Genomic DNA, 22725 nt, shown 5'->3' on the forward strand with positions numbered 1-22725 from the left:
AGTGATATTTATATGTAAACCTCTATTTTATAAAATTTCAATTAAAATCTTATGATCGTATAGTCTAATTAAGGAATATTTATTTAAAATTTCCATGGAAAAAAAGAATGTTATTAGCAAATTTGGGAACCAAAAGAATTTTTCAATTATCTTTTAAAATGAACAAGTGATTTAAAGTTGATGCCCCATACCACCCAATGGATTTTTTGCCAACCAAAACCAAATCACAGGTAAGTGATGACATCATGAAGAACTCTTCTATAGGTCCCAGTATCGTATTAATTTTCCCATAGACTTCTACAGTGAAGTGAATATTTTTAGGATTTAAAAAAAAAATATGTAAATTGATTCAATAAAACTTTCACTTATGTAGCATTTCTAAGGACATGTGAAAAAATAATTTCCCGCATAGAAATTAGGGTGAGTCCACGAAGATCGGACAGAAAAGTAGTGTTGAACTATAAATAGCCATTTTCCCTACTTTCACTTTCGTTTTGCACTCACCAAACCAACTTTTTCAGTGGAACATTTTCATGATATTATGTTAGATTTTCTTTTAAAAAAGTTCTTCATCTTACAGTATGATGTTTGCTCTATTTTATAAGTCATTGTTCATATCTTTTGACAAAACATTAGTTTGTAGAGAGGCAAAAAGAAAATGCACTATATTTTTATAGCATCCATGTTTTGATCCACGTACACCCGCTCAGGGATATGCAATACGATACTGGTACCTATAGGCTAAAAACCACTAATTCCACTTCCCATAGGCTTCTATGCTAATTTCACAATATTCAATGGCTTCTCTGGACTTTACCTTAACTTTAACCTGCAGAGGACTATATATCAGCATGATTCTACATATGTCAGCTCACAATCCTCAGAATGGCATGTGGGGTTAGCAGACTTGCAGTGCAGTACTGGTCACCGGAAGTGAAGGGTCTATAAATAGCATGGGAAATCCCAGTGTTTTCACAAGATAGGGGTATATTTAAAAATCATTATGGAGATTAGGCTTCACATCACAAGAAGCAAAATGCACCTATAAAATGTACAGAAATGTTTTTCCTTTCAGAAACTGTTTAAATTTTTAAAATAAGATGAGAATTTTTTTCACAGCACTACGAGGAACAGGGGTAATTTCTGCGTAGGACTATTTTTGCCTACGTTCCAAATGCTCATTGGTTGAATTGGTGGTCTGTAACCTATAGACAATAATTAGTTAAGTACGGTAACTTCCGGTTACACATTTAGACCGTTTAAATTCAGAAAACCGATCAAACCAGAAATATTAGAAAAAACATACATCATTTTCTTGACTAGAAATGACTTGAAACTGACTTTTCCATATTTCATGCAATTTTCAGTTCTTAATATACCGTAAGAATGAATATTTTAGCAAAACGTTGTTAGGGTACGGGTTACACATTTTAGAACCTACTCTTTTTACTGCGATATTTGCATCGGAAAAATTCTGATCAGTAGTGCGATTCTGATAAAATCGATGAATTAAACAGAAAAAGAGAGTTTAATAACAGTCATTTAAAAAAATATTTAATTAGAATTTAAAAAAATATCCTGATCGGGATACCATAAATACCGACTCCGGTTTTTAAACCAACCCATCTATTTCTATTTTTAAATTTCTCACTTATCTAAGTCATAGTGGTGCTTTGGAATAGGTAATTTGAAAGCCAAGTTATAAGGGTTTGTTATGTGTGCCTATTTTCACTTTACCCGTCCATGATGGCCAGTGCTTCTGTCTCACCAAAACTTTTAGAAGAAAATGACCAGGTTTTGTTGAAAAAGGGAAAAAGCTGTCAAGTATTTCAGATAAAGAAGAAAAGGTTATCCCTTTTCATTCCAGACTTTAGTTTTTTTCATGAACATGTACATAGTAACATACATTAATCATTATACAGGTCTGTGACTATGTTTTTGTTCAGTCATAACAGTTAAACAGATCTATAAAACTTTATTTAAAAATTCAATACAAGGAAGTTTAAATATCTTCTGTTAGATATAATCTTGAACATCTGGGTAAATTCAATGGTAAATTTTAATGGAAAAGCCAACATTGCACAATCATCATGGTGAGGGATAAGTGAGCTCAGCACGACAGCAGGAATGTGTGTGTGCATGAAAATGACATTCTTGAGCTCCCCCCAATGATAGTTATTAGCTAAACCAAAAAAACAACGAAAAAGAAATAGACTCTTTTAGGGGTCAATAAAGGAAAATAGATTAGCAGTACACTTGTCTTCATTGCATTCATTACATTCCTTTCATTATTTTCTGCTTCATGATGGACTATCCATGTTATAATAAGTTTGGGAAAAGTTTGAGTACTTTAGCATCAGTTTGTGCTATTCCAGTGGCTTTTCAAGAACCTTACCCACCTTGAAAAAAAAATAAAGCATAATTTTTCTAAGAAACACATGTTGGAAAAGTGATTATTTTTTTGAAATTATACAAAGCTGTCTGTTGCATGAGGTTAATTTGCATTTGTTTAATACACTGTAAAGTTATGTGTAAAATATTCTTGTCATCCATAAAGAACTGATACACTTCCTGAATTTGTCAGCTCACAGTGCTCCCTTATATAGGCATACAATATATTAAACATTTTTTAAAGAAAAGTTCATGAAACTACAAGTTAATCAAATCCTGTTCTGTGTTAGTTCAAAGGAGAAATCCTATTATCAGCCATATTTATTTATACTGGACATTTTGTTTATAAAGAAAGTTAATAAGTTCTCTGAGAACTTCAATGACTGTAAAATATTTTTCTTCCAAATAACATGTAAACTATCAGTGAATTTTGACAGATAAGTGTGACATTAAAATTTCTAGTTTATGTTGTAAACTTTTTTTATAAAGTCTTTTAGCAGATACTTAAATTGCATTTAGAAGACAATCAAGATGTGTGGTCTATCATACAATCTACAGATCCATGCGACAAAACTCCATTTTTATTTAAATTCCTTTAGTCAGGGTAGGAAACTCACTCAAATTCTAGCCAGTCCTGAATACAATTTTTCAATATATTTACTATATGGCAATATAGTTTTTTGCTTAAATTAGCCAATCACTTTTCCACAAAATAGCCAGTCTCGGGCTGGCGGGCAGGCTACTATTTGTAACTCTTTAGTATAGTGCAAATAATTACACAGATCTGTTATTCAGATTTCAGGTTTCACAGAACAAAAACTTGCATTAGAAATAAGTAAAACAGATATGCATCAAATTTAACACATGTATGTACAGTTGTTGAAATACACTTTTTCATTTTTTTCAAAGAACGAATATGTAATTAATCTTTAACATTAAAAGTCTTAAACACACTGAACTTGAATTAGATATAAATAAAACCATTTGTAGATATGCATCAGATTTAATATGTACAGTTCTTGAAAAACACTTTTTTCTCTTTTTCAAAGAATGAACATGTAATTAATCTTTAACATTTGAAGTCTTAAACACACTAAAATGTTACACACAGTTAAATTGCAAAACTTATAAACTAAATTAAGGAACTAGCATTATAAACTATGTAATTACTATGATCTTTACATCTTAAATTTATGAGTAGTTGATAAAAGTTTGAAAGAAGTTAAAATCTACTTCTCACTTGTCTAGTTAGGCAGTTCATTTTATCAAGGGAAATTTAAACCCAACTCAAACTTATGAACATCATCCTTGTGTGAGCTGTAAAATAAAAATGAATTTAACCACATGTTTTAATTGTCAGGAAAAATTTACTATCTACAATGTACATTGTAGCTTTAAATAGAATTTTGTTGAAATGGCTTCTCACTACTCCTGAACATACTAAACATGTATACAATGTCCCTGATATCTACATTATATCCTTTTGAACATGTAGACAATGCCCTTGATATCTACATTATATCCTTTTGAACATGTAGACAATGCCCGTGATATCTACATAATATCCTATTGAACATGTATACAATGCCCCTGATATCTACATTATATCCTTTTGAACATGTAGACAATGCCCGTGATATCTACATAATATCCTTCTGAACATGTATACAATGTCCCTGATATCTACATTATATCCTTCTGAACATGTAGACAATGTCCATGATATCTACATAATATCCTATTGAACATGTAGACAATGTCCATGATATCTACATAATATCCTTCTGAACATGTAGACAATGCCCCTGATATCTACATAATATCCTATTGAACATGTATACAATGCCCCTGATATCTATATTATATCCTTCTGAACATGTAGACAATGCCTGTGATATCTACATTATATCCTATTGAACATGTATACAATGTCCCTGATATCTACATTATATCCTTTTGAACATGTATACAATGTCCCTGATATCTACATTATATCCTTTTGAACATGTATACAATGTCCCTGATATCTACATTATATCCTTTTGAACATGTAGACAATGTCCATGATATCTACATAATATCCTATTGAACATGTAGACAATGTCCATGATATCTACATAATATCCTTCTGAACATGTAGACAATGTCCATGATATCTACATAATATCCTATTGAACATGTAGACAATGTCCATGATATCTACATAATATCCTATTGAACATGTAGACAATGTCCCTGATATCTACATTATATCCTTTTGAACATGTATACAATGTCCCTGATATCTACATAATATCCTATTGAACATGTAGACAATGTCCATGATATCTACATTATATCCTTTTGAACATGTATACAATGTCCCTGATATCTACATTATATCCTTTTGAACATGTAGACAATGTCCATGATATCTACATAATATCCTATTGAACATGTAGACAATGTCCATGATATCTACATAATATCCTTCTGAACATGTAGACAATGTCCATGATATCTACATAATATCCTTCTGAACATGTAGACAATGTCCATGATATCTACATTATATCCTATTGAACATGTAGACAATGTCCCTGATATCTACATAATATCCTATTGAACATGTAGACAATGTCCCTGATATCTACATTATATCCTATTGAACATGTAGACAATGTCCATGATATCTGCATAATATCCTATTGAACATGTAGACAATGTCCCTGATATCTACATTATATCCTTTTGAACATGTATACAATGTCCCTGATATCTAGATTATATCCTTTTGAACATGTAGACAATGTCCATGATATCTACATAATATCCTTCTGAACATGTAGACAATGTCCATGATATCTACATAATATCCTATTGAACATGTAGACAATGTCCCTGATATCTACATAATATCCTATTGAACATGTAGACAATGTCCCTGATATCTACATAATATCCTATTGAACATGTATACAATGTCCCTGATATCTACATTATATCCTTTTGAACATGTATACAATGTCCCTGATATCTACATAATATCCTATTGAACATGTATACAATGTCCCTGATATCTACATAATATCCTATTGAACATGTAGACAATGTCCATGATATCTACATTATATCCTTTTGAACATGTATACAATGTCCCTGATATCTACATAATATCCTATTGAACATGTAGACAATGTCCATGATATCTACATTATATCCTTTTGAACATGTATACAATGTCCCTGATATCTACATAATATCCTATTGAACATGTATACAATGCCCCTGATATCTACATTTTATCCTTTTGAACATGTATACAATGTCCCTGATATCTACATAATATCCTATTGAACATGTAGACAATGCCCGTGATATCTACATAATATCGTATTGAACATATAGACAATGCCCCTGATATCTACATAATATCGTATTGAACATATAGACAATGCCCCTGATATCTACATAATATCGTATTGAACATATAGACAATGCCCCTGATATCTACATAATATCCTTCTGAACATGTAGACAATGCCCCTGATATCTACATAATATCGTATTGAACATGTAGACAGTGTCCCTGATATCTACATAATATCGTATTGAACATGTAGACAATGTCCCTGATATCCTTCTGAACATGTAGAATCATATCACTCATTGTGTAAAGTTTGGGAAATGTCCATAAAACCAATTATTACATTTTTTTTCTTTTAAACATTACATATGCATATGTGTTACAGGTATTTTACAAACTGTTTTTGAAATATAGTACTTGTAATATAGTTCCACTTGATTTAATAAAATGGCCATCAAAATCAATCTCAGGTTGGTTGGTAAATTTTCAAAGTTGATCTACTCAGAAAATGCAGAATTTTCAAAACAGACAAATGTTATTTGATTATAGAGACAAAGTCTTCAACAACTTTCTTTGTCCCCTTCACCTGCAGTTACTGTTAGTTTTTGTTTATAATAATTTTTTTTTATTGTTCAAGGTAACTAAAGTAAGCAGTTCAGGCTCTCTGGTGCACTCAGTATCATATTTTTGTTTTAGGTTTGTTTGGTTAGATAAAGTTAAATTTACTTTAGATGGAGTAATTGGCTACCGTTATGGTACAACATTTAGGGTTACTAATGGTGAAATGATCAGGGTGAAGAATGAATTGGAGGAAGAATTTCAGTGTAAGATAAAGTAGTTTTGTTATGGACACCTACATATACTTTCTATTAAACTTTGTAAAATACTATAATCAATACTTGTTTTAGGTCCACATTTGTGGTCCAAGGTAAAATTATAACTGTGATCTTGAGTACTTAAGTAGCTGTCTTCGTAAAATCATGCTAAATCTGAAAAATGTGATACACCCCAAAAAAGGCTACATATTTTTATTTTTGTAATTAAGTTGTTTTATGGGTCTATACTATAAAATGTGTAATTATTCATTCAAATCTGCCTGCTCTTAGGAGATAATCAACATTGAAAATCCAATAGATTCTATTGTATTTGAGTGTCATTTACAGAGTTATCTCCCTTAATTTTGAAATCTACAGTGCATCCTATATAATTTTTATCTCCTATGATCATGGGTTATATGAAAAACCACGTGTTACTTTCTGTTAACTATGACATTTTAAGCAAAATATCAAAAATAAAAATATGTAGGTTTTTCGACCACAAATCACATTTTGCATGATTCTTATGTGGAGTGCTACTTAATGACTTTCTCATAAACTAAGTTTTGATTAGAAGGTTTTTGAAGAGTGTCTACACATGTTGATATTCAATAATTTTGCATAAAACACCATATTTTTTGTTATATGAATCAACAGAATGATCAGCATCTGATATTGATAAAACTATAGGTTCTAAATGATGAATTCATATGATACAGCACCTACCAGTTTCTCTAGGTTCTAAATGATGAATTCATGTGATACAGCACCTACCAGTTTTCTATAGCTTCTAAATGATGAATTCATGTGATACAGCACCTACCAGTTTCAAAATACTTTCATGAATCCAATTTTAGCCAAAGAACAGGGAAAAGACAACAGAGGCTTACAAGACTTAGATTCCAATCAGAAATTATCAAGGGAAGACATTGAAAAAATGAGGCTAACAGGCATGGAAGGGGAGGTAACTTAGAGGAAACAGAAATAACAGTGACTTATTAGTACTCATGGTGATGGATGCCAAAAAAAGCCAGAGTTCTGTATGAGCTCATTTAATCACTTTGTCAAACAGCAATCTCATTATCCTGATTTGTCGTTTTTCAGGAAAACTATTGACTAAACTATACAACTAATGTGATGACTTTTCATTCAGTATTGTCAACTTTCCTTTCATCTGTGGCAACATCCCTGCAGCGTCTGCGTATGGAGTTTTCATATCACAACTCATACTTTATGCCAGAGCTTGTCGTAACTATAGAGACTTTTTGTATCATGCTTGACTTCTTACAGTTAGGCTTCTGGAACAAGGTAATGTTGCTACAAGATTGAAGTCATCTTTACAGAAGTTTTATGGTCGTAATCATGAACTTATGGATAGTTATGATGTATCTATCTGCACTATGAAAACTGATTTGTTCAATATGTCATAGTTTTCCTTTCTTCTTTCGTCTGCCTGGACTTAACTTTTTATGAGCAACTTGGCCAGTGTTTCTAGAAAAGCAGAGGATGCTTGCCCTACTGGTGCACCTGGTCCATGCTCCCAGTTTTTAGTGGAGTCTGAGTTGCTCCCAAAATTTTAAGATTATAATCATCATGTTTACAGTAACAAGGAGACCACATGCATATTACAATTACTTATATCGTATGAAGGCCATGTGAGCTATTGCCATCACTTGGCATCCATTGTGTCGTCATCCGTCGTTGTCGTTGTTAACAATTTTTCAAAACTATTCTCCTCTGAGGCTGTGACACAACATGACCAATTGGAACCTAACTTGGTATGAATGTTCCTTGGGGTATCCTGCATAGAACTTGGGTGGAGATTTTTGATCCATCGAAAAACATGGCCGCTGTTACTGAAAATAGAACATGGGGGTCAGACAGTAGTTTTTCACATATATCTGCCAAACCATTAGATTTAGCTAAATTTTGACTGGGTAAAAGTGTTCAGCATGATAAGATCTATCTGCGGTCAAATTTTCATTTTAATCTGTTAAGCTTGCTATTTTTAATGTTATTTTTTTAAAAAATCTTCTCCTCTGACAGTACTTTACCAATTGAACCAAAATTGAAAATGTTCCTAGGCGTGTATTCCATAGAACTGATTTGGGGATTTATGATCCGCCAAAACGGCCGCTGTTACTAAAAATAGAACATAGAGTCAGACAGTAGTTTTTTGCATATATCCCCAAAACCTTTAGGGTTAGCCAAATTCTTTCAATAGCTGAAATGATCCTTATTATTAGGACTACAAAAGTCTTCAGGTATAAAAGTTGTCAGATGACTCCTTGTAAGAGTTACTGCCCTTGAAAGGGGAAAAAATGACTTTTTTTTTGTACAGTTTTCAGCCAATATCATGAAAACTATGATAGATAGAAAGAAACTTTCAATTGCTAAAATGATCCTTATGATAAGTCCTACCAAAGTCTTCTTGAGTTAAAATTGTTGGACAACTTCTTCTTAAATTTATTGCCCTTGAAGGACAAAATTCAACCAGGTGAGTGATTCAGACTCCTGGGAGCCTCTTGTACTATTTTTTGTCAATACTTTGATTTGTAATGTCATAATTTGGTTAATAATGTCAAAACTTCAAAATGTCAGTATTTTGTTTCATAATGTCGATGCTTTGGTTTATAACGTCAGTAATTTGGTTCATAATGTCGGTACTTTGGTATATTATGTTATATTTTGGATTATAATGTCAGCAATTTGATTTATAATGTCATTACTTTGGCTTATATTGTCATAAGTTAGTTAATTGTGACAGTACTTAAGTTCATAATGTCAATAATTTATTTAAAATGTCAGTACTTTGGTTTGTACTGTCAGTTTTGGGACTTTTCCATCAGTACTTTTGGTTATAATGTCAGTAATTTGGTTCATAATGTCATATTTTGGTTTATAATGTCTGTACTTTGGTTAATAATGTCAATAATTTGGTTTTTAATGACAGTACTTTAGTTCATACTGTCAGTTTCAGGGTTTAACAAGTCAGTTCTTTGGTTTATAAAGTCAATAATTTGTTGTAGGAGATTATAGAACAGCTCATTGAGAACAGTGCAACTTTCAAAGAAAAGACGGAGTATGCTCAGGAAAAATGGATAAAAAAAAAGAAAAAAAAGTATATTTTAAGAGATGACTTATTTTTAAGAGTGTAGAAATACAATAAAAGTTTTTATTTAAGTATGAAAATTTTGATAAACCACATGGCCAACTGTTTTATTGTGGTCTTCATGTTAAAGGATACCTCTGTTTTAAAGTTTACCTATATAAACCTGTATTTTTATACCCCCTACAAACAAACTTTGAGGGTATATAGAAACACCCCTGTCTGTCTGACTGCACACATTTCTAGAAACAAGAACTCCTAAACCGCTATAGAGATTTTCATGAAACTTAATAGGTAGATTGGGCATCATATATAGGATATACTCACTGTAGGGGGACTCCATAGGGAGATGATCCAACTTCAGGGTTTTACATGTTAAAACCTCATAAGCGCAACTCCTCCTAAACTGCGTAAGGGATTTTGATGAAATTTTGTAGGGAGATTGGGTATCATATGAAGATATGCATAAAAGAATATAAATAATATCTGAGGACTCCAGTGTGAGATTATTGAACTAAAGGTTTCTAAATGAAGCAGGGGTATTCTGTTTGTGAGCTTACTAACAGTATTTCTAGTTTCATTAGGTTTCTATATTGTAAAACAGAAATGTATATCTTTTGAAGGCATCTACCAATATTTACTGTTTTGAAACCTACAGCCAGGTTATTGTGTGAAATGTACCATGGAAAATCACCAGCTCGTATATGGTATGTATATGTAATGCTAGATTTTAAGAAGTCATTGCATGTTGCTCTGAAACTTTGATACATGTACATGCATCTTATATGTTATTCTAATATGACGTCCTTAAAATGCTTTGAGCCAACAACTGTGGTTGATTTGCTATTGCTGTATGAGCAGCACGCGACTTATTGGGCGTGGTTTGTGTGTGTGTAAATTACTGCCCACCTTAAATCATATAAACAAACACACGTAACATTCCGATGTTTATCAGCATTTTTCATTCATGTCAGTAGCGTGAATGAACATAAAATTCATATTTAATGAAAATCTTAAACGTTATGTTTTAGAAAAGTTATATTATATTCTGTAAAAATCACTTACACTCATACAGGGTAGCCTTCTCCATGTGCGTCATTATGTATGAGAACAAACAATAACAGTTGTCAATGAATGAAATGTTGTACCTGTCCATGTGTGAACACTGTGACCCTATGATGTAAACAACTATTGCCATATCTAACATTGTTCTACTTAATTCGCCATATCTTTCAATATAAATAATACAAATCACTAAGTTTCACTTTCAAACATTTCAAGTGACATAGTGTAAAGTGTACAGCCAAATATGAACAAATATGGCGGATCTAGGGTTAACTTTATAATATGTCATGAAAATGTAAAAAAGTATTATAATTTTCCTATTATAATCAAAATCAATCATGGAAGCTCCAGTTTATCATTGTTTTACCATGGGCTGACTATTTATGTCGCATTAATTTACCCCTCTTTTTTTTGTCAGGGTAAATTAATGTAGCATAAATAGTCAGCTGGTGGTAAAACAAATATTTATAGTTAAATTTCTCATATCACAGTTCAGGGACCAAGTTTGAGTCAGTTGTTTACACCATTGCTGTAGACTCATTTTTTTCAATGACTACATGTGCATGTATTTTTCATGTTTTATTCAAGCAATATCCGAGTGGACACATTAGCACAGATTTTGACCTACAGCAATGTACATGCTGGTTGTAACATGGCTGTTGTTGATACTTGTAACGGATTAGTTGTGAGTTCCATTTTGGAGAGGCTTGGAGGTAAGTTGCTCTATATTTTGAAACTGTACATACTGGTTGTACAATGTAAAGGGTGAGCATGACACACCTCACAAAGGTATACATTTGCCACCTAGGATTAAATTATAGGCTTTCAGTAACTGGCCATTGACAAACCAATTTGGCTAAAGAATTGGCCACAGTCTGCCATTTAGGGTTACAGGTAGAAACTGCAGCAATGGTTGAATCTCGTAGTATTATTACATTCACTTGTATACTAACTTGTATAACTCCATGGCTTTATTATAACTTGACTGCTGGAATTGAACCTGACTATGCTTTGATGAGTTGCATTGAAAATGACACAGTCTTTCCACTCCTGTAATGGCTGAAATCCTGTCACATGATAGAAGAACAAAAAATGGAACAGTCGCTATAACAAACAGTTTTCTTCTAATCTGTCTTCAATGTTCATCTTGATATATAAAAGATTTGGGAAACGACATACATTAAGATATGACGTACAGGCTCAGAAGCTATTAGAAACATTTCATATCAGAAATTGGCAGCAGGTGAAATCATCAGACATAGTATATGCTTGTCCTTAGCTATAAATATATCAGCAACTGATTTCTTGCATTTTTATTCTACCCCCAAAAAAACTTGCTGTCGTATAATATTACAGCACAGTCGTGGTTGTCATCTTCTGGGGACATATCAATTCCATGTTATAACTTTAGTTGTGGTTGACCAATTGTTCTGAAATTTTTTATGAGATTTACTTACCACTAAAGGAAAGTTCATATTTATTTTGGACTTTGTTGCCCCTACTGATTTAGAAAAAAGTACCAAAAAGGGTAAAAATAGGTATTTTATTAAAACCCATGTGGAATGTTCTTTTTAGCTCACCTGGCCAAAGGCCATGTGACCTATTGCCATCACCTGGCATCCATCGTTCTAGTCATCCATCTTCGTCATTAACATTTTTTTCAAAACTCTCCTCCTCTGACACTGCTTGACCAATTGGAACTAAATTTGGTATGAATTTTTCTTGGGGTATTCTGCTTAGAAATGGTTTGGGGATTTTTGATCCATTGAAAAATATGGCTGCCATTACTAAAAATAGAACTTAAGGTCAGGCAGTAGTTTTTCCCATACTGTGAAAGTACTTTAATTTGTGGATACCAATTTTCATGGATCAGGGAAGAAACACAATTTTGTGGATTCTTGAATTCGTGGTTTAAAGTTTTCAGTATACAGGTCAATGGGAATCTACTATTCATTGGGAACCAAATTTCGTGATTTGACCTACCCATGAAAACTATGAAAATTGGTACCCATGAACAATAGTACTTCCACAGTATATCACCAAAATTATTAGGTTAAGCCAAATTCTGACTGGGTAAAAGTGTTCAGCATGATGAGATCTATCTGATATGAAATTTTTGTTTTAATCTGATAAGCCATGTTAGAGTTATTGCCCTTTTTCAATGTTTTTTTGCTATTTTTAATGTTATTTCTTTCAAAAATCTTCTCCTCTGACACTACTTGACCAATTGAAACCATATGAGTGTTCCTTAGAGTATCCTGCATTGAACTGATCTTTGGATTTTTGATCTGTGGAAAAACATGGCTGCTGTTACTAAAAATAGAACATAGGGGTCAGTCAGAAGTTTTTCTCATATATCTTCAAAGCCATTAGATTTATTTTAATTCTTTCAATTGCTGAAATGATCCTTATTATAAGGCCTACAGAAGTCTCCAAAGGATCAAAGTTGTCAGACGGCTCCATGTTATTGCCCTTGAAGGTAAATTGTGACCCTTTTTTACAGTTTTCAGCCAATATCTTGAAAACTTAAGCAGATAGAATGAAACTTTCTGAAGCTGAAATGATCCTTATGATAAGGTCTACATCAGTTTGTAGGGATGACTCCTTGTTAGAGTTAATGTCCTTGAAAGGCCAAAATTTAACAAGGTGAGCGATTCAGGCTTCTGGGAGCCTCTTGTTTTTTTCTGTTTGAATAATTTTTTTTTATTGTGTTCCTTATTTAATTCTGGTAAACAAATGTATCAGCAGGTTTTATGTGTTTTGGACCGTTTTCAAGTTAAAGGGGTCAAAGTTGGGCAATGCCCAAAAATTCAACTGTTCAGCTATTGCCATCGCTTAGTGTCCGTCGTCATCCATGAACAATTTATTCCAAAATCTTCTCCTCTGAAACTACCAAGGGGAATTATATGAAACATTGCACAGATGTTCCTTCGGATATCTTGCACAAAATTGTGTTTAGATTTTTGATCTCTCCAAAAGCATGACCACTGTGGTGAGACAATAGTTTTTCGAATATATCTCCAAAACCATTAGGCTTAGCCCAATTATGACCAGGTAAAAGTGTTCAGGATGATGAGATCTATCTATTGTCAAATTTACATTTTAATCTGATGAGCCATGGTAGAGTTAAAGCCCTTCAATGAGTTTGTTTGGTTATTTTTAATGTTATTTCTTTAAGTTATGCAGGATTATACTGTAATGCCAGTTCAACTACATTAATTTTACGAGCATTATGGGACTTTGATTGTTATCCTTCATTGAACACTATAGTAACAGTAGGATTGTTCGGCACAATATGTATACTGCGCCCTAATTTTGATTTGACAAATTTAACAGGAGTTACGGGACTTTCCTGCATTGAACCTTTAGTAACACTTTGTAGATACAACTCCTCTGACAACAACTGGATAGATTTTGTTAAAATTTTATGAGATCATTAAGCACAATATGTAGTTGATCATACTATACTGCCATTTTAATTTCAAAAGATTTTATGGAAGTCATGCATTGAACACTTCAGTGATGCTTTGTGGATGTGACTCCTTTGAAACCACTTGATGGATTTTTATTCTATTTTTTGTTACCTTTGTGGACATATAATATCATTAACCAACGAGATACTTACTATTTTTTTTCTCATAAATATATATGTTTTATACGTGTTAAACCTTCACATTACATAGCCATTTCAATGGTTTGGTTTTCATACTTTTCTGTGGCGGGGGATATATGGTTACGTGTAGCAATCTTGTTTTTGTTACATCTCAACTGTATCAGCATACAAGAAATGATATTAATACTGTTAAGTTCTTTGGTTAAAATTTATAGTAGGTAATCAGATTAATTTTTTGTAAAATTATGGAACCCTAAAATTACATAGAGATTTCTTTCAGGACACTGGTTCATTCACTGGTATTTACTTGGTATATCTTCTCACCACATCGACTTTATTGTAGATCTGTTTATAAATATCTTGAATTTTACTTTTCATCTAAAAATGATTGTAAAAAAGTGTTTATATTTGACATGTCTTTTGTAGGGTGTGGTAAAGTATTGCACTTTTTTGGTGGAGAAATGACAAGGTAAATCAATCTGTTTATTAGCTCACCTGGCCAAAGGCCATGAGAGCTAATACCATCACTTGGCGTCTGTCGTCGGCATCATCATCAATAATAATTGTACAAAACTCTTGTCCTCTGAAACTACTTGACTGATTAGGACCAAACTTGATATGAATGTTCCTTGGGGTATCCTGCATAGAACTGAAGTAGGGATTTTTGATCCGTCGAAAAGCATGGCTGCCACTACTAAAAATAGAACATAGGGGTCAGACAGTATTTTTAGCATATATCTCCAAAACGGTTAGGTTTTGCCCATTTTGAAAGGGGTTAAAGTGTTCAGCATGATGAGATCTATCTGCGGTTAAATTTTCATTGTAATTTATTAAGCCATGTTGGAGTTATTGCCCTTTTTCAAAGTTTTTTGCTATTTTTAATGTTATTTCTTTCAAAAATCTTCTCCTCTGACACTATTTTACCAATCAATTGAAACAAAACTGTATGAGTGTTCCTTGGGGTTTCTGCATAGAATTGAAGTGGAGTTTTTTGATCTGTAGAAAAGCATGGCCACTGTTACTAAAAATAGAATATAGGGGTCAGACAGTAGTTTTTCGCATATATCTCCAAAACCGTTAGTAGTTTAGCCAAATTCTTTCAGTAGCTGAAATGATTCTTATTTTTAGGGCTACAAAAGTCTTCAGGCATAAAATTTGTCAGACGCCTTGTTATAAGAGTTATTGCCCTTGACAGGGGAAAATGACAGTTTTTTTTTTTTTACATTTTCAGCCAATGTCTTGAAAACAATGATAGATTTAGACTTCCATTTACTGAAATGATCCTTATGATAAGTCCTATCAAAGTTTTCTTGAGTCAAAATTGTTGGAGAACTTCTTGTTTAATTTATTGTTCTTGAAAGGCAAAATTGAACCAGGTGAGCGATTTAGGCTCCTGGGAGCCTCTTGTTGGAAAATTTGCCATATTCATGTGTAAAATTGGAAAAAAATGGCAGATGATGTCCCCCCTTTTTCTGAGGATCCATTGTTGACACCTCTCCTTTTCAAAGTGTCTTGATCTGGCACTGTAACATTTATTATAGCAATACCTGCATAAGGTTATTCATGTACCTTGAATATAGGACATACTTGAAGAGCATTGTTTTATTGACTAAAACTTAAAATAAAATGTGTTTTGAAAAAGTCAAGCCACGTCATAGATACAAGAGAAAAGTCTAACATATTGAAGTGTGCTATGATTAGAAAAAAATCATTATCAAACACTTCAACTTCTGGTAGAGGATAAAATAAATCTTACCGCTTCAGAAATGGGCATCTATACTTTGATAAGAACATCAGTAATTTAAATCAACTCTCAGGATAGTGATGTGATTAAAAATTGTAAGAAAGAATGTTGGCGAATCCTATAACTTAGCCTATTAGTCAGTTTTATATGAAGGTTGGGCATCAAATGTAGTTGTACATGAAGGAATATAATTACTGTTGGAGGACTTCAAAGGGAGATAAACCAAATTAAGGTTTTTATATATTAAAACCTTGTAAATGCAACTTGTCCTAAATTGCTCAAAGAATTACTGTTGAGTGACTCCATAGGGAGATAATTCAAATACAGGGTTTACATGTTAAAATGCTGTCCATGCACATGGTAAATTTTATCCCACTGATTTTTTTGTTTTAATTATAATGTTTAAATCATATGTTAATCAAACAGTAAATGGATTTTTTAAATGGATAACTTGGAAAACATTTTTAAAGTCCCCTAACAAAGCAACAAAATTTTGCTGAAAAATAATGTGTTATCTTTCTTTTTCAATGAATTTCAATGCTTTCTATTGATTTTTTTTCTCTCTAACTGTTGCAGTTAATCAGAAACCAACATTTAAATTTGAATGAGGATGCATTATTGATATGAAATGGACGAAAAGTTTTTGAAAACAAAATTTGCCATTACATGGGTTTTGCATGGACACCCTCTTAAAACCTTGTAAGCACAACTGCTCCTTGACCACTCAAGGATTTGTGATGTAATTTACACATCATATTTAGATGTGCATAAAGGAACATAATTACTGTCCAAAGGGAGATAATTCATATTGAGGGCTTTACATGTTAAAACCTTATAAGCGCAACTCCTCCTAAACCACTCAAGGAATTTTAATGTTAGTTGATAAGTAAGTTAGGTATCATATGTAGATGTGCTTGAAGGAATATTATTACAGTTGGATGACTCCAAGGGGAGATAATCCAAATTAAAACTTTTACAATTAAGTCCATTTGAAGTGGGGTATTCTCTTAGTAAGCTGGCTCACACTTATTGCTAGCGTGTTTTTTTTTTAATCTTTTACAGACCTGCATTAGATGCAATGGATTTTCCAAAAGAATACTTAGATAATTTATTCAACTTTCCTCTCAATCAAATCAACCAAATATCAAATTCTGATTCTCCATGTGATCAACAATATGAAAGTAAAAATCTAGATAATGATGATAAAATGGACATTCAAAGTGAAAGTAAGAAAGAAACACAGAATGATTGCAAAGTAGAAAGTAATGAAAAGCAAGAACTTGAAAGTATAGAAGTTGATACATCTGCTGAAAAAGAAACAAAGAGAGCTGATAATACATTACAGGGAAAGAAAAGACGCAAAGATAAGGTATTTATCAACCAACAGTCGATTCTGTTGTTACAAAAAGTTAGGGAATTATCAACAAACAGTCAATTCTGTTGTTACAAAGATAAGTTAGTTATCAACAAACAGTCAATTCTGTCATTACAAAGATAAGGTAGTTATCAACAAACAGTCAATTTTGTTGTTACAAAGATAAGGTAGTTATCAACAAACAATCAATTTTGTCATTACAAAGATAAGTTAGTTATCAACAAACAGTCAATTCTGTTGTTACAAAGATAAGGTAGTTATCAACAAACAGTCAATTCTGTCGTTACAAAGATAAGGTAGTTATCAACAAACAATCAATTCTGTCGTTACAAAAATAAGGTAGTTATCAACAACCAGTCAATTCTGTCGTTACAAAAATAAGGTAGTTATCAACAACCAGTCAATTCTGTCGTTACAAAGATAAGGTAGTGTTCAACAAACAGTCAATTCTGTCATAACAAAAAGTAAGGTAGTTATCGACAAACAGTCAATTCTGTCATTACAAAGATAAGGTAGTGATCAACAACCAGTCAATTCTGTCATTACAAAGATAAGTTAGTTATCAACTATCAGTGGATTCTGTCACTACAAAGATAAGTTAGTTATCAACTATCAGTGGATTCTGTCACTACAAAGATAAGTTAGTTATCAACTATCAGTGGATTCTGTCACTACAAAGATAAGTTAGTTATCAACTATCAGTGGATTCTGTCACTACAAAGATAAGTTAGATATCAACTATCAGTGGATTCTGTCACTACAAAGATAAGGTTGTTTTCACACAGCTGTCAATTCTGTTTACCAAGAGTAAGTTGATTTGAGCCACTAGCTAAAGATGAGGTAGTTATCAATCACTTGACGATTCTGTGCTCTATAGCTTCACACTTACGTTATTTGCTATCTATTAATTATCTCAGAATTAAATTACTCGTTGAGAAGTGCTGTTTAGACTTTAGAAGTCGCATGTATATTGTTGTTTATATTAGGAATCTAGAGAAACCAACAGACTACTCAGAAATCAAAGGATAAGAGAAGCTAAACAACTGTTATTACAGAGAAATATGGATGGGTAAGGGATATTATTGTATAGCAACAGAATGCACAGAATGTAAAAACTGGTTGGAATGTAATAACTGTCAATTAGACCTTTTTATGCCCCCGCAATGATAAGTTGGGGGCATATTGTTTTACCCGTCCGTCCGTCTGTAATTCCGTCTGTAATTCTGTCCGTCCATAAGTTTTCCGTACTTTTTTTTGAAAATCCTTGAAGGTATTGAACTGATTTTTTGTATGTGGGTCTTTCATGATTAGTTACAGATCGAGATAAAGTTTCGTTTTGCTACGCTGAGTTTTACGAAAATCATGGGCCCTGGACTTAAAAAATTCCATGGAAATAACAGTTTTCCACACTTTTTTTGTAAACCCTTGAAGATATTGAAATGATTTTTTGTATGTGAGTCTGTCATGATAAGTTACAGTATGAGATAAAGTTTCGTTCCGCTTTGCAGAGTTTTACCAAAATTTTGGGCCCTGGACTTTAAAAATTTCATGGAAATAACATTTTTCCGCACTTTTTTTGTAAACCCTTGAAGATATTGAACTGCTTTTTGGTATGTGAGTCTGTCATGATTAGTTACGAATTGAGTATAAGTTTCATTCTTCTACGCCGAGTTTTACCAAAATAATGGGCCCTGCACTTTAAAAATTGTATTGAAATAATAGTTTTTCGCTTTTTTTGTAAATGCTTGAAGATATTTGACTGTTTTTGGTATGTGAGTTTGTCATGATTAGTTACAGATTGAGTTTAAGTTTCGTTCAGCTATGCTGAGTTTTACTCAAAACCACATGCGGGGGCATCATTTGTGTCTCACAGACACAATAACACATCTGACAAAGTGCTTTTCACAATTATGACTTACGATATAGCTGTATGAAGGTTAAATGCGGGGGCATCACTTTATCTAGTTTTCATTATTACCCTTTTTATCAGTGCTGACGTTTTTAGCTGAGGTATAATATCAATAGATGACTATTAACAAGTCATGTACTAATGTAATCTATTTATCACAAATTTGTCACTATGAATGAATAATTGTTGGACTTTTCTGTTGACAGAATAGATGGCAAGTATAAGAAATGTGTGTGTGGTCTATTCTGTTTATTCTTCATGTTTGGTCAGTTTTTATAGCAGCATCACTTTCCAGATAATCATTTGACTACCTCACCATATAGTGGCATGTTATGTGATAACCTCCAAAAAGTTTGTCTTAGAAAGAACTTTTTATAATAATAGACTATAGTAAAATACAGATGAAATTTCAGTTTGATGGTATTATTTAACCAAAAGTTATAGCCATTGTAAGTTTTTTTTTCTTCATAAATTCTGTCTGAATATTATGGAATTTTGAAATTTTACTACAACACAAGGTGGCAGGGAATTATATGATGTCCCATTAGGTTCCACTTTTTTATTTTGATTTTATGATCCTCCTTATAATTTACTTTATAGGATTTAAATGATATAATCATAGAATATTGGTTCTGATGGAAGAAGACTCCTGATATCCCTTCTCACAGTTTTTATATTTTGCTCTGTAGATTTGTGGGTGATGGCCTCTTTTATGTCTGTTTATTTGTAAGATCATAATTGTTTTTTAGTTTTATTTTATTTGTTCATGTATACAGGTCTCATTACTATCTACTTACAGACTCATTGTAGCTTGTAAATACCACCCAACACCTATAGTCTTAGCTCTGTTAGAGTATATTGCCCCCAGTCGACCAGTGGTGCTATATAGCCAGTATAAAGAGGTGAGAGTTTTGATTTGTCTAGTTATCCAAGTTATGTGGGTATGATTAAGCACCGTAAAAACATTTGATCAGAAGAAACTGAAGAATTATTTAATGTTATTCATTTAAACCCATGTATTATTCTTATTTTTATGCATTTTATCAAAGGATATTGTAAATTTTGAAAATCAGTGTTTCTTCTTTACTTTATTTAATGATCATGTATATATCAATTTCAGATAGTCGAGTGTAAGACACAGGTATTTGATTTTGGCTTTGTCAAAGTAATTTGTACTTTTTTTAGCCTCTGATGGATTGCTATGCAATGATGAGGGAGAGAGGAGGTTTAGTTAGTTATAGACTGACAGAGACATGGCTTAGAGAATATCAGGTATACAGTTCTCTTATGTAATTGATGTTGTACATTAGTAAACCAACTAGTGTAAAGAAATGGTTTTCTCCTGTCTGAGTGACAGTTTGTTTTTGGTTTCCAGATGCTGTATTTAGCACTGCTAAAATAGTTTTCTACTATCTTACCAAGAAGGTTTAGGACCATACGAATTAAATAAGCATTTTCATTTGTGTCAATATTAATTGGCATTAACATTGACCTGTTGTTACTGAGGTGTATCGTTAGATTTGGTGATGGACAACTACAACTTCCTGTTTATACTTTAAACATATACCAAAGTTTGGGTGTAGGGGTATTACTCGTGGGCATTTGCTCACAAATTCTGGGGTGGAGCCAGAGATATTTAAGGGGCTCCAGGCTATTACTCATTTTTGCCCAAATTCTGCATGACATTGACAATTTCCCAATAAGGGGATGTGGGTGGGGGGACTTTCCTGGGGGGATACTGGATTTCTTGTTTTATTTCTTGTCACTGACCCACTCATTACTAAAATGATTATTTATTTTACCAGGTGTTACCTATGAGGACACACCCACATATTGGGATGAGTGGTGGAGGTGGTTATCTCCTGACTGCTACAACTATTGAGAAACCAACATGATAAACATTTCCTATTAGGCTTAATCCAGTTTGTTTTTCTTCCTGCCTGTGTACAACGTAGAACTTCTTAAAAGGAAGCATATACATTCATAAACACAAAAAAACAGATTGCCAGAATTTGTTCATGGGCTGGGAGGATTCACTGTGTCTATCCCCCAATTATCAATTTCATGATGATTTTTATGTATCCCCCCCCCCCCCCCCGAAGCTCTGCAGAGACAGCGTTTTAGAGCTTTATTTATGCCTCTCCTGGATGTATTTTATCTCCAAAGAAAAAAAAAAAATTGGTGAAATTAAGTGCAGGCAAAAGCTTTGAAAACTTGAATTGTTAATGGGAGGTATAAGGGTATCTCAAAATCATGATGAGTGGGGGAGGGATGCATGGGGGGGGGGGGTATATTTCAACCCAAGAACTAGATGCACATTTATTGAATTGAAGCCAGGGGAAACCATAGTTAAAACATTATGGAAAAGTGGATGTCAAAAGAGGCACAGAAAAAAAAGCAGAAATTGCCAACACCATTTACATGTGTTTTGCAGCTACTAACAGATTGATTGATTGGTTGTAGATTAACATTATGTGGCAGGTATTTCATGCATTTTAGGAAGAGATGTTTTGATAAATTAAAAAGACTGCTTTTTTACTAATATTGAACTTGATTTTTTTATGCTGGTGTATATTGATGGATTACTGATCAAGTTCAACATTTGTTACGGTTTGCAATTTTTCAGTTGTGCCCTTTAACTTAGAAAATTACAGTTACCAGTTTCCCTGATTTTTGTTCTTAAACCTTGATATATTTAACTTTGTTTTTAACCCCTTGAACATAGAAAAACTCTTGTTAAATTTTGGTTTTCCAGTTTTTTTTTTCTCTAAATGCTGGGGTTGGGAAGGAAATTTTGAGAACAGGCCATTTTTAGGCTTTTTTCTGAAGATTTTCGAAATTCTAAGGGTCATTTGTTAACAAACCATGAAGATTTCTATAATGTGAAGGAGCCATTTTCTGACAGAAGGGCCAAATGGCCCATGACCCCTTGCCTTCCCACCCATGTAAATGCCTTGAAATCTTGAACTGATTAAAGGTATGGAGGTCTGTATTGATGAATTACACACCAAGATTGAGTTATGTTCTGGTTTATTGATTTTTGATGCGGTAATTCCCCTTGAACTTAGAAAAATTGTACTGCAGGCAGGGGCATACTTGCCGACATATCTTCTTTCTTAGATAAAAACAAAAAAACAATAGAAATTTTGGTAAATTCCTTGAATGGATTGGAAAAAAAATTAAATATCCTGCCTTTTAGCTGTACAGGTTATTTATCTTTGCAAGAAATGTCATAGAAACTATATTGAAAGCAGAAACTTTGTGGTACATTTCATAGAGATCCATTTCCATAGATATTATTTAAATAAAAAAACCAAATGTCTACAGATAACTAACAACATTAAATATTACAACTTTT

At 32.8% G+C, this 22725-nt stretch overlaps 1 protein-coding gene across 2 annotated transcripts; it reads left to right on the forward strand.

Annotated features, from left to right (window-relative positions):
- The first annotated feature begins 1658 nt into the window (after nucleotides 1-1658).
- LOC148623456 (tRNA (adenine(58)-N(1))-methyltransferase non-catalytic subunit TRM6-like) lies at nucleotides 1659-21369 on the forward strand. Of its 2 annotated transcripts, none has more exons than XM_088565261.1 (12): nucleotides 1659-1682; nucleotides 6434-6561; nucleotides 7410-7516; nucleotides 9582-9673; nucleotides 10285-10368; nucleotides 11315-11439; nucleotides 14766-14808; nucleotides 17146-17452; nucleotides 18445-18527; nucleotides 20167-20269; nucleotides 20553-20639; nucleotides 21173-21369. In XM_088565261.1, exons 2-12 carry the CDS (start codon nucleotides 6522-6524, stop codon nucleotides 21260-21262), a joined length of 1161 nt encoding a protein of 386 aa, XP_088421387.1. In that variant the 5' UTR covers nucleotides 1659-1682; nucleotides 6434-6521; the 3' UTR covers nucleotides 21263-21369. The 2 variants fall into 2 exon arrangements, with proteins under 2 accessions (XP_088421387.1, XP_088421386.1); XM_088565260.1 differs by lacking the exon at nucleotides 1659-1682 and adding an exon at nucleotides 1693-1847.
- The last annotated feature ends 1356 nt before the right edge of the window (nucleotides 21370-22725 follow it).

This window comes from Perna viridis, chromosome 2, assembly GCF_037379345.1.
Source record: "Perna viridis isolate PV_CMFRI_1.1 ecotype Kerala chromosome 2, ASM3737934v1, whole genome shotgun sequence".
Lineage (NCBI taxonomy): Eukaryota > Metazoa > Mollusca > Bivalvia > Mytilida > Mytilidae > Perna > Perna viridis.

Bases quoted from the DNA above. Each gene is read 5' to 3' on its own strand.
- LOC148623456 (XM_088565260.1), top strand. From the start codon at position 1,744: ATGATGGCCAGTGCTTCTGTCTCACCAAAACTTTTAGAAGAAAATGAC. The intron at 10,369-11,314 runs GTATGTATATGT...GTTTTATTCAAG, and splicing joins AAATCACCAGCTCGTATATG to CAATATCCGAGTGGACACAT. The intron at 11,440-14,765 runs GTAAGTTGCTCT...TGTCTTTTGTAG, and splicing joins CATTTTGGAGAGGCTTGGAG to GGTGTGGTAAAGTATTGCAC.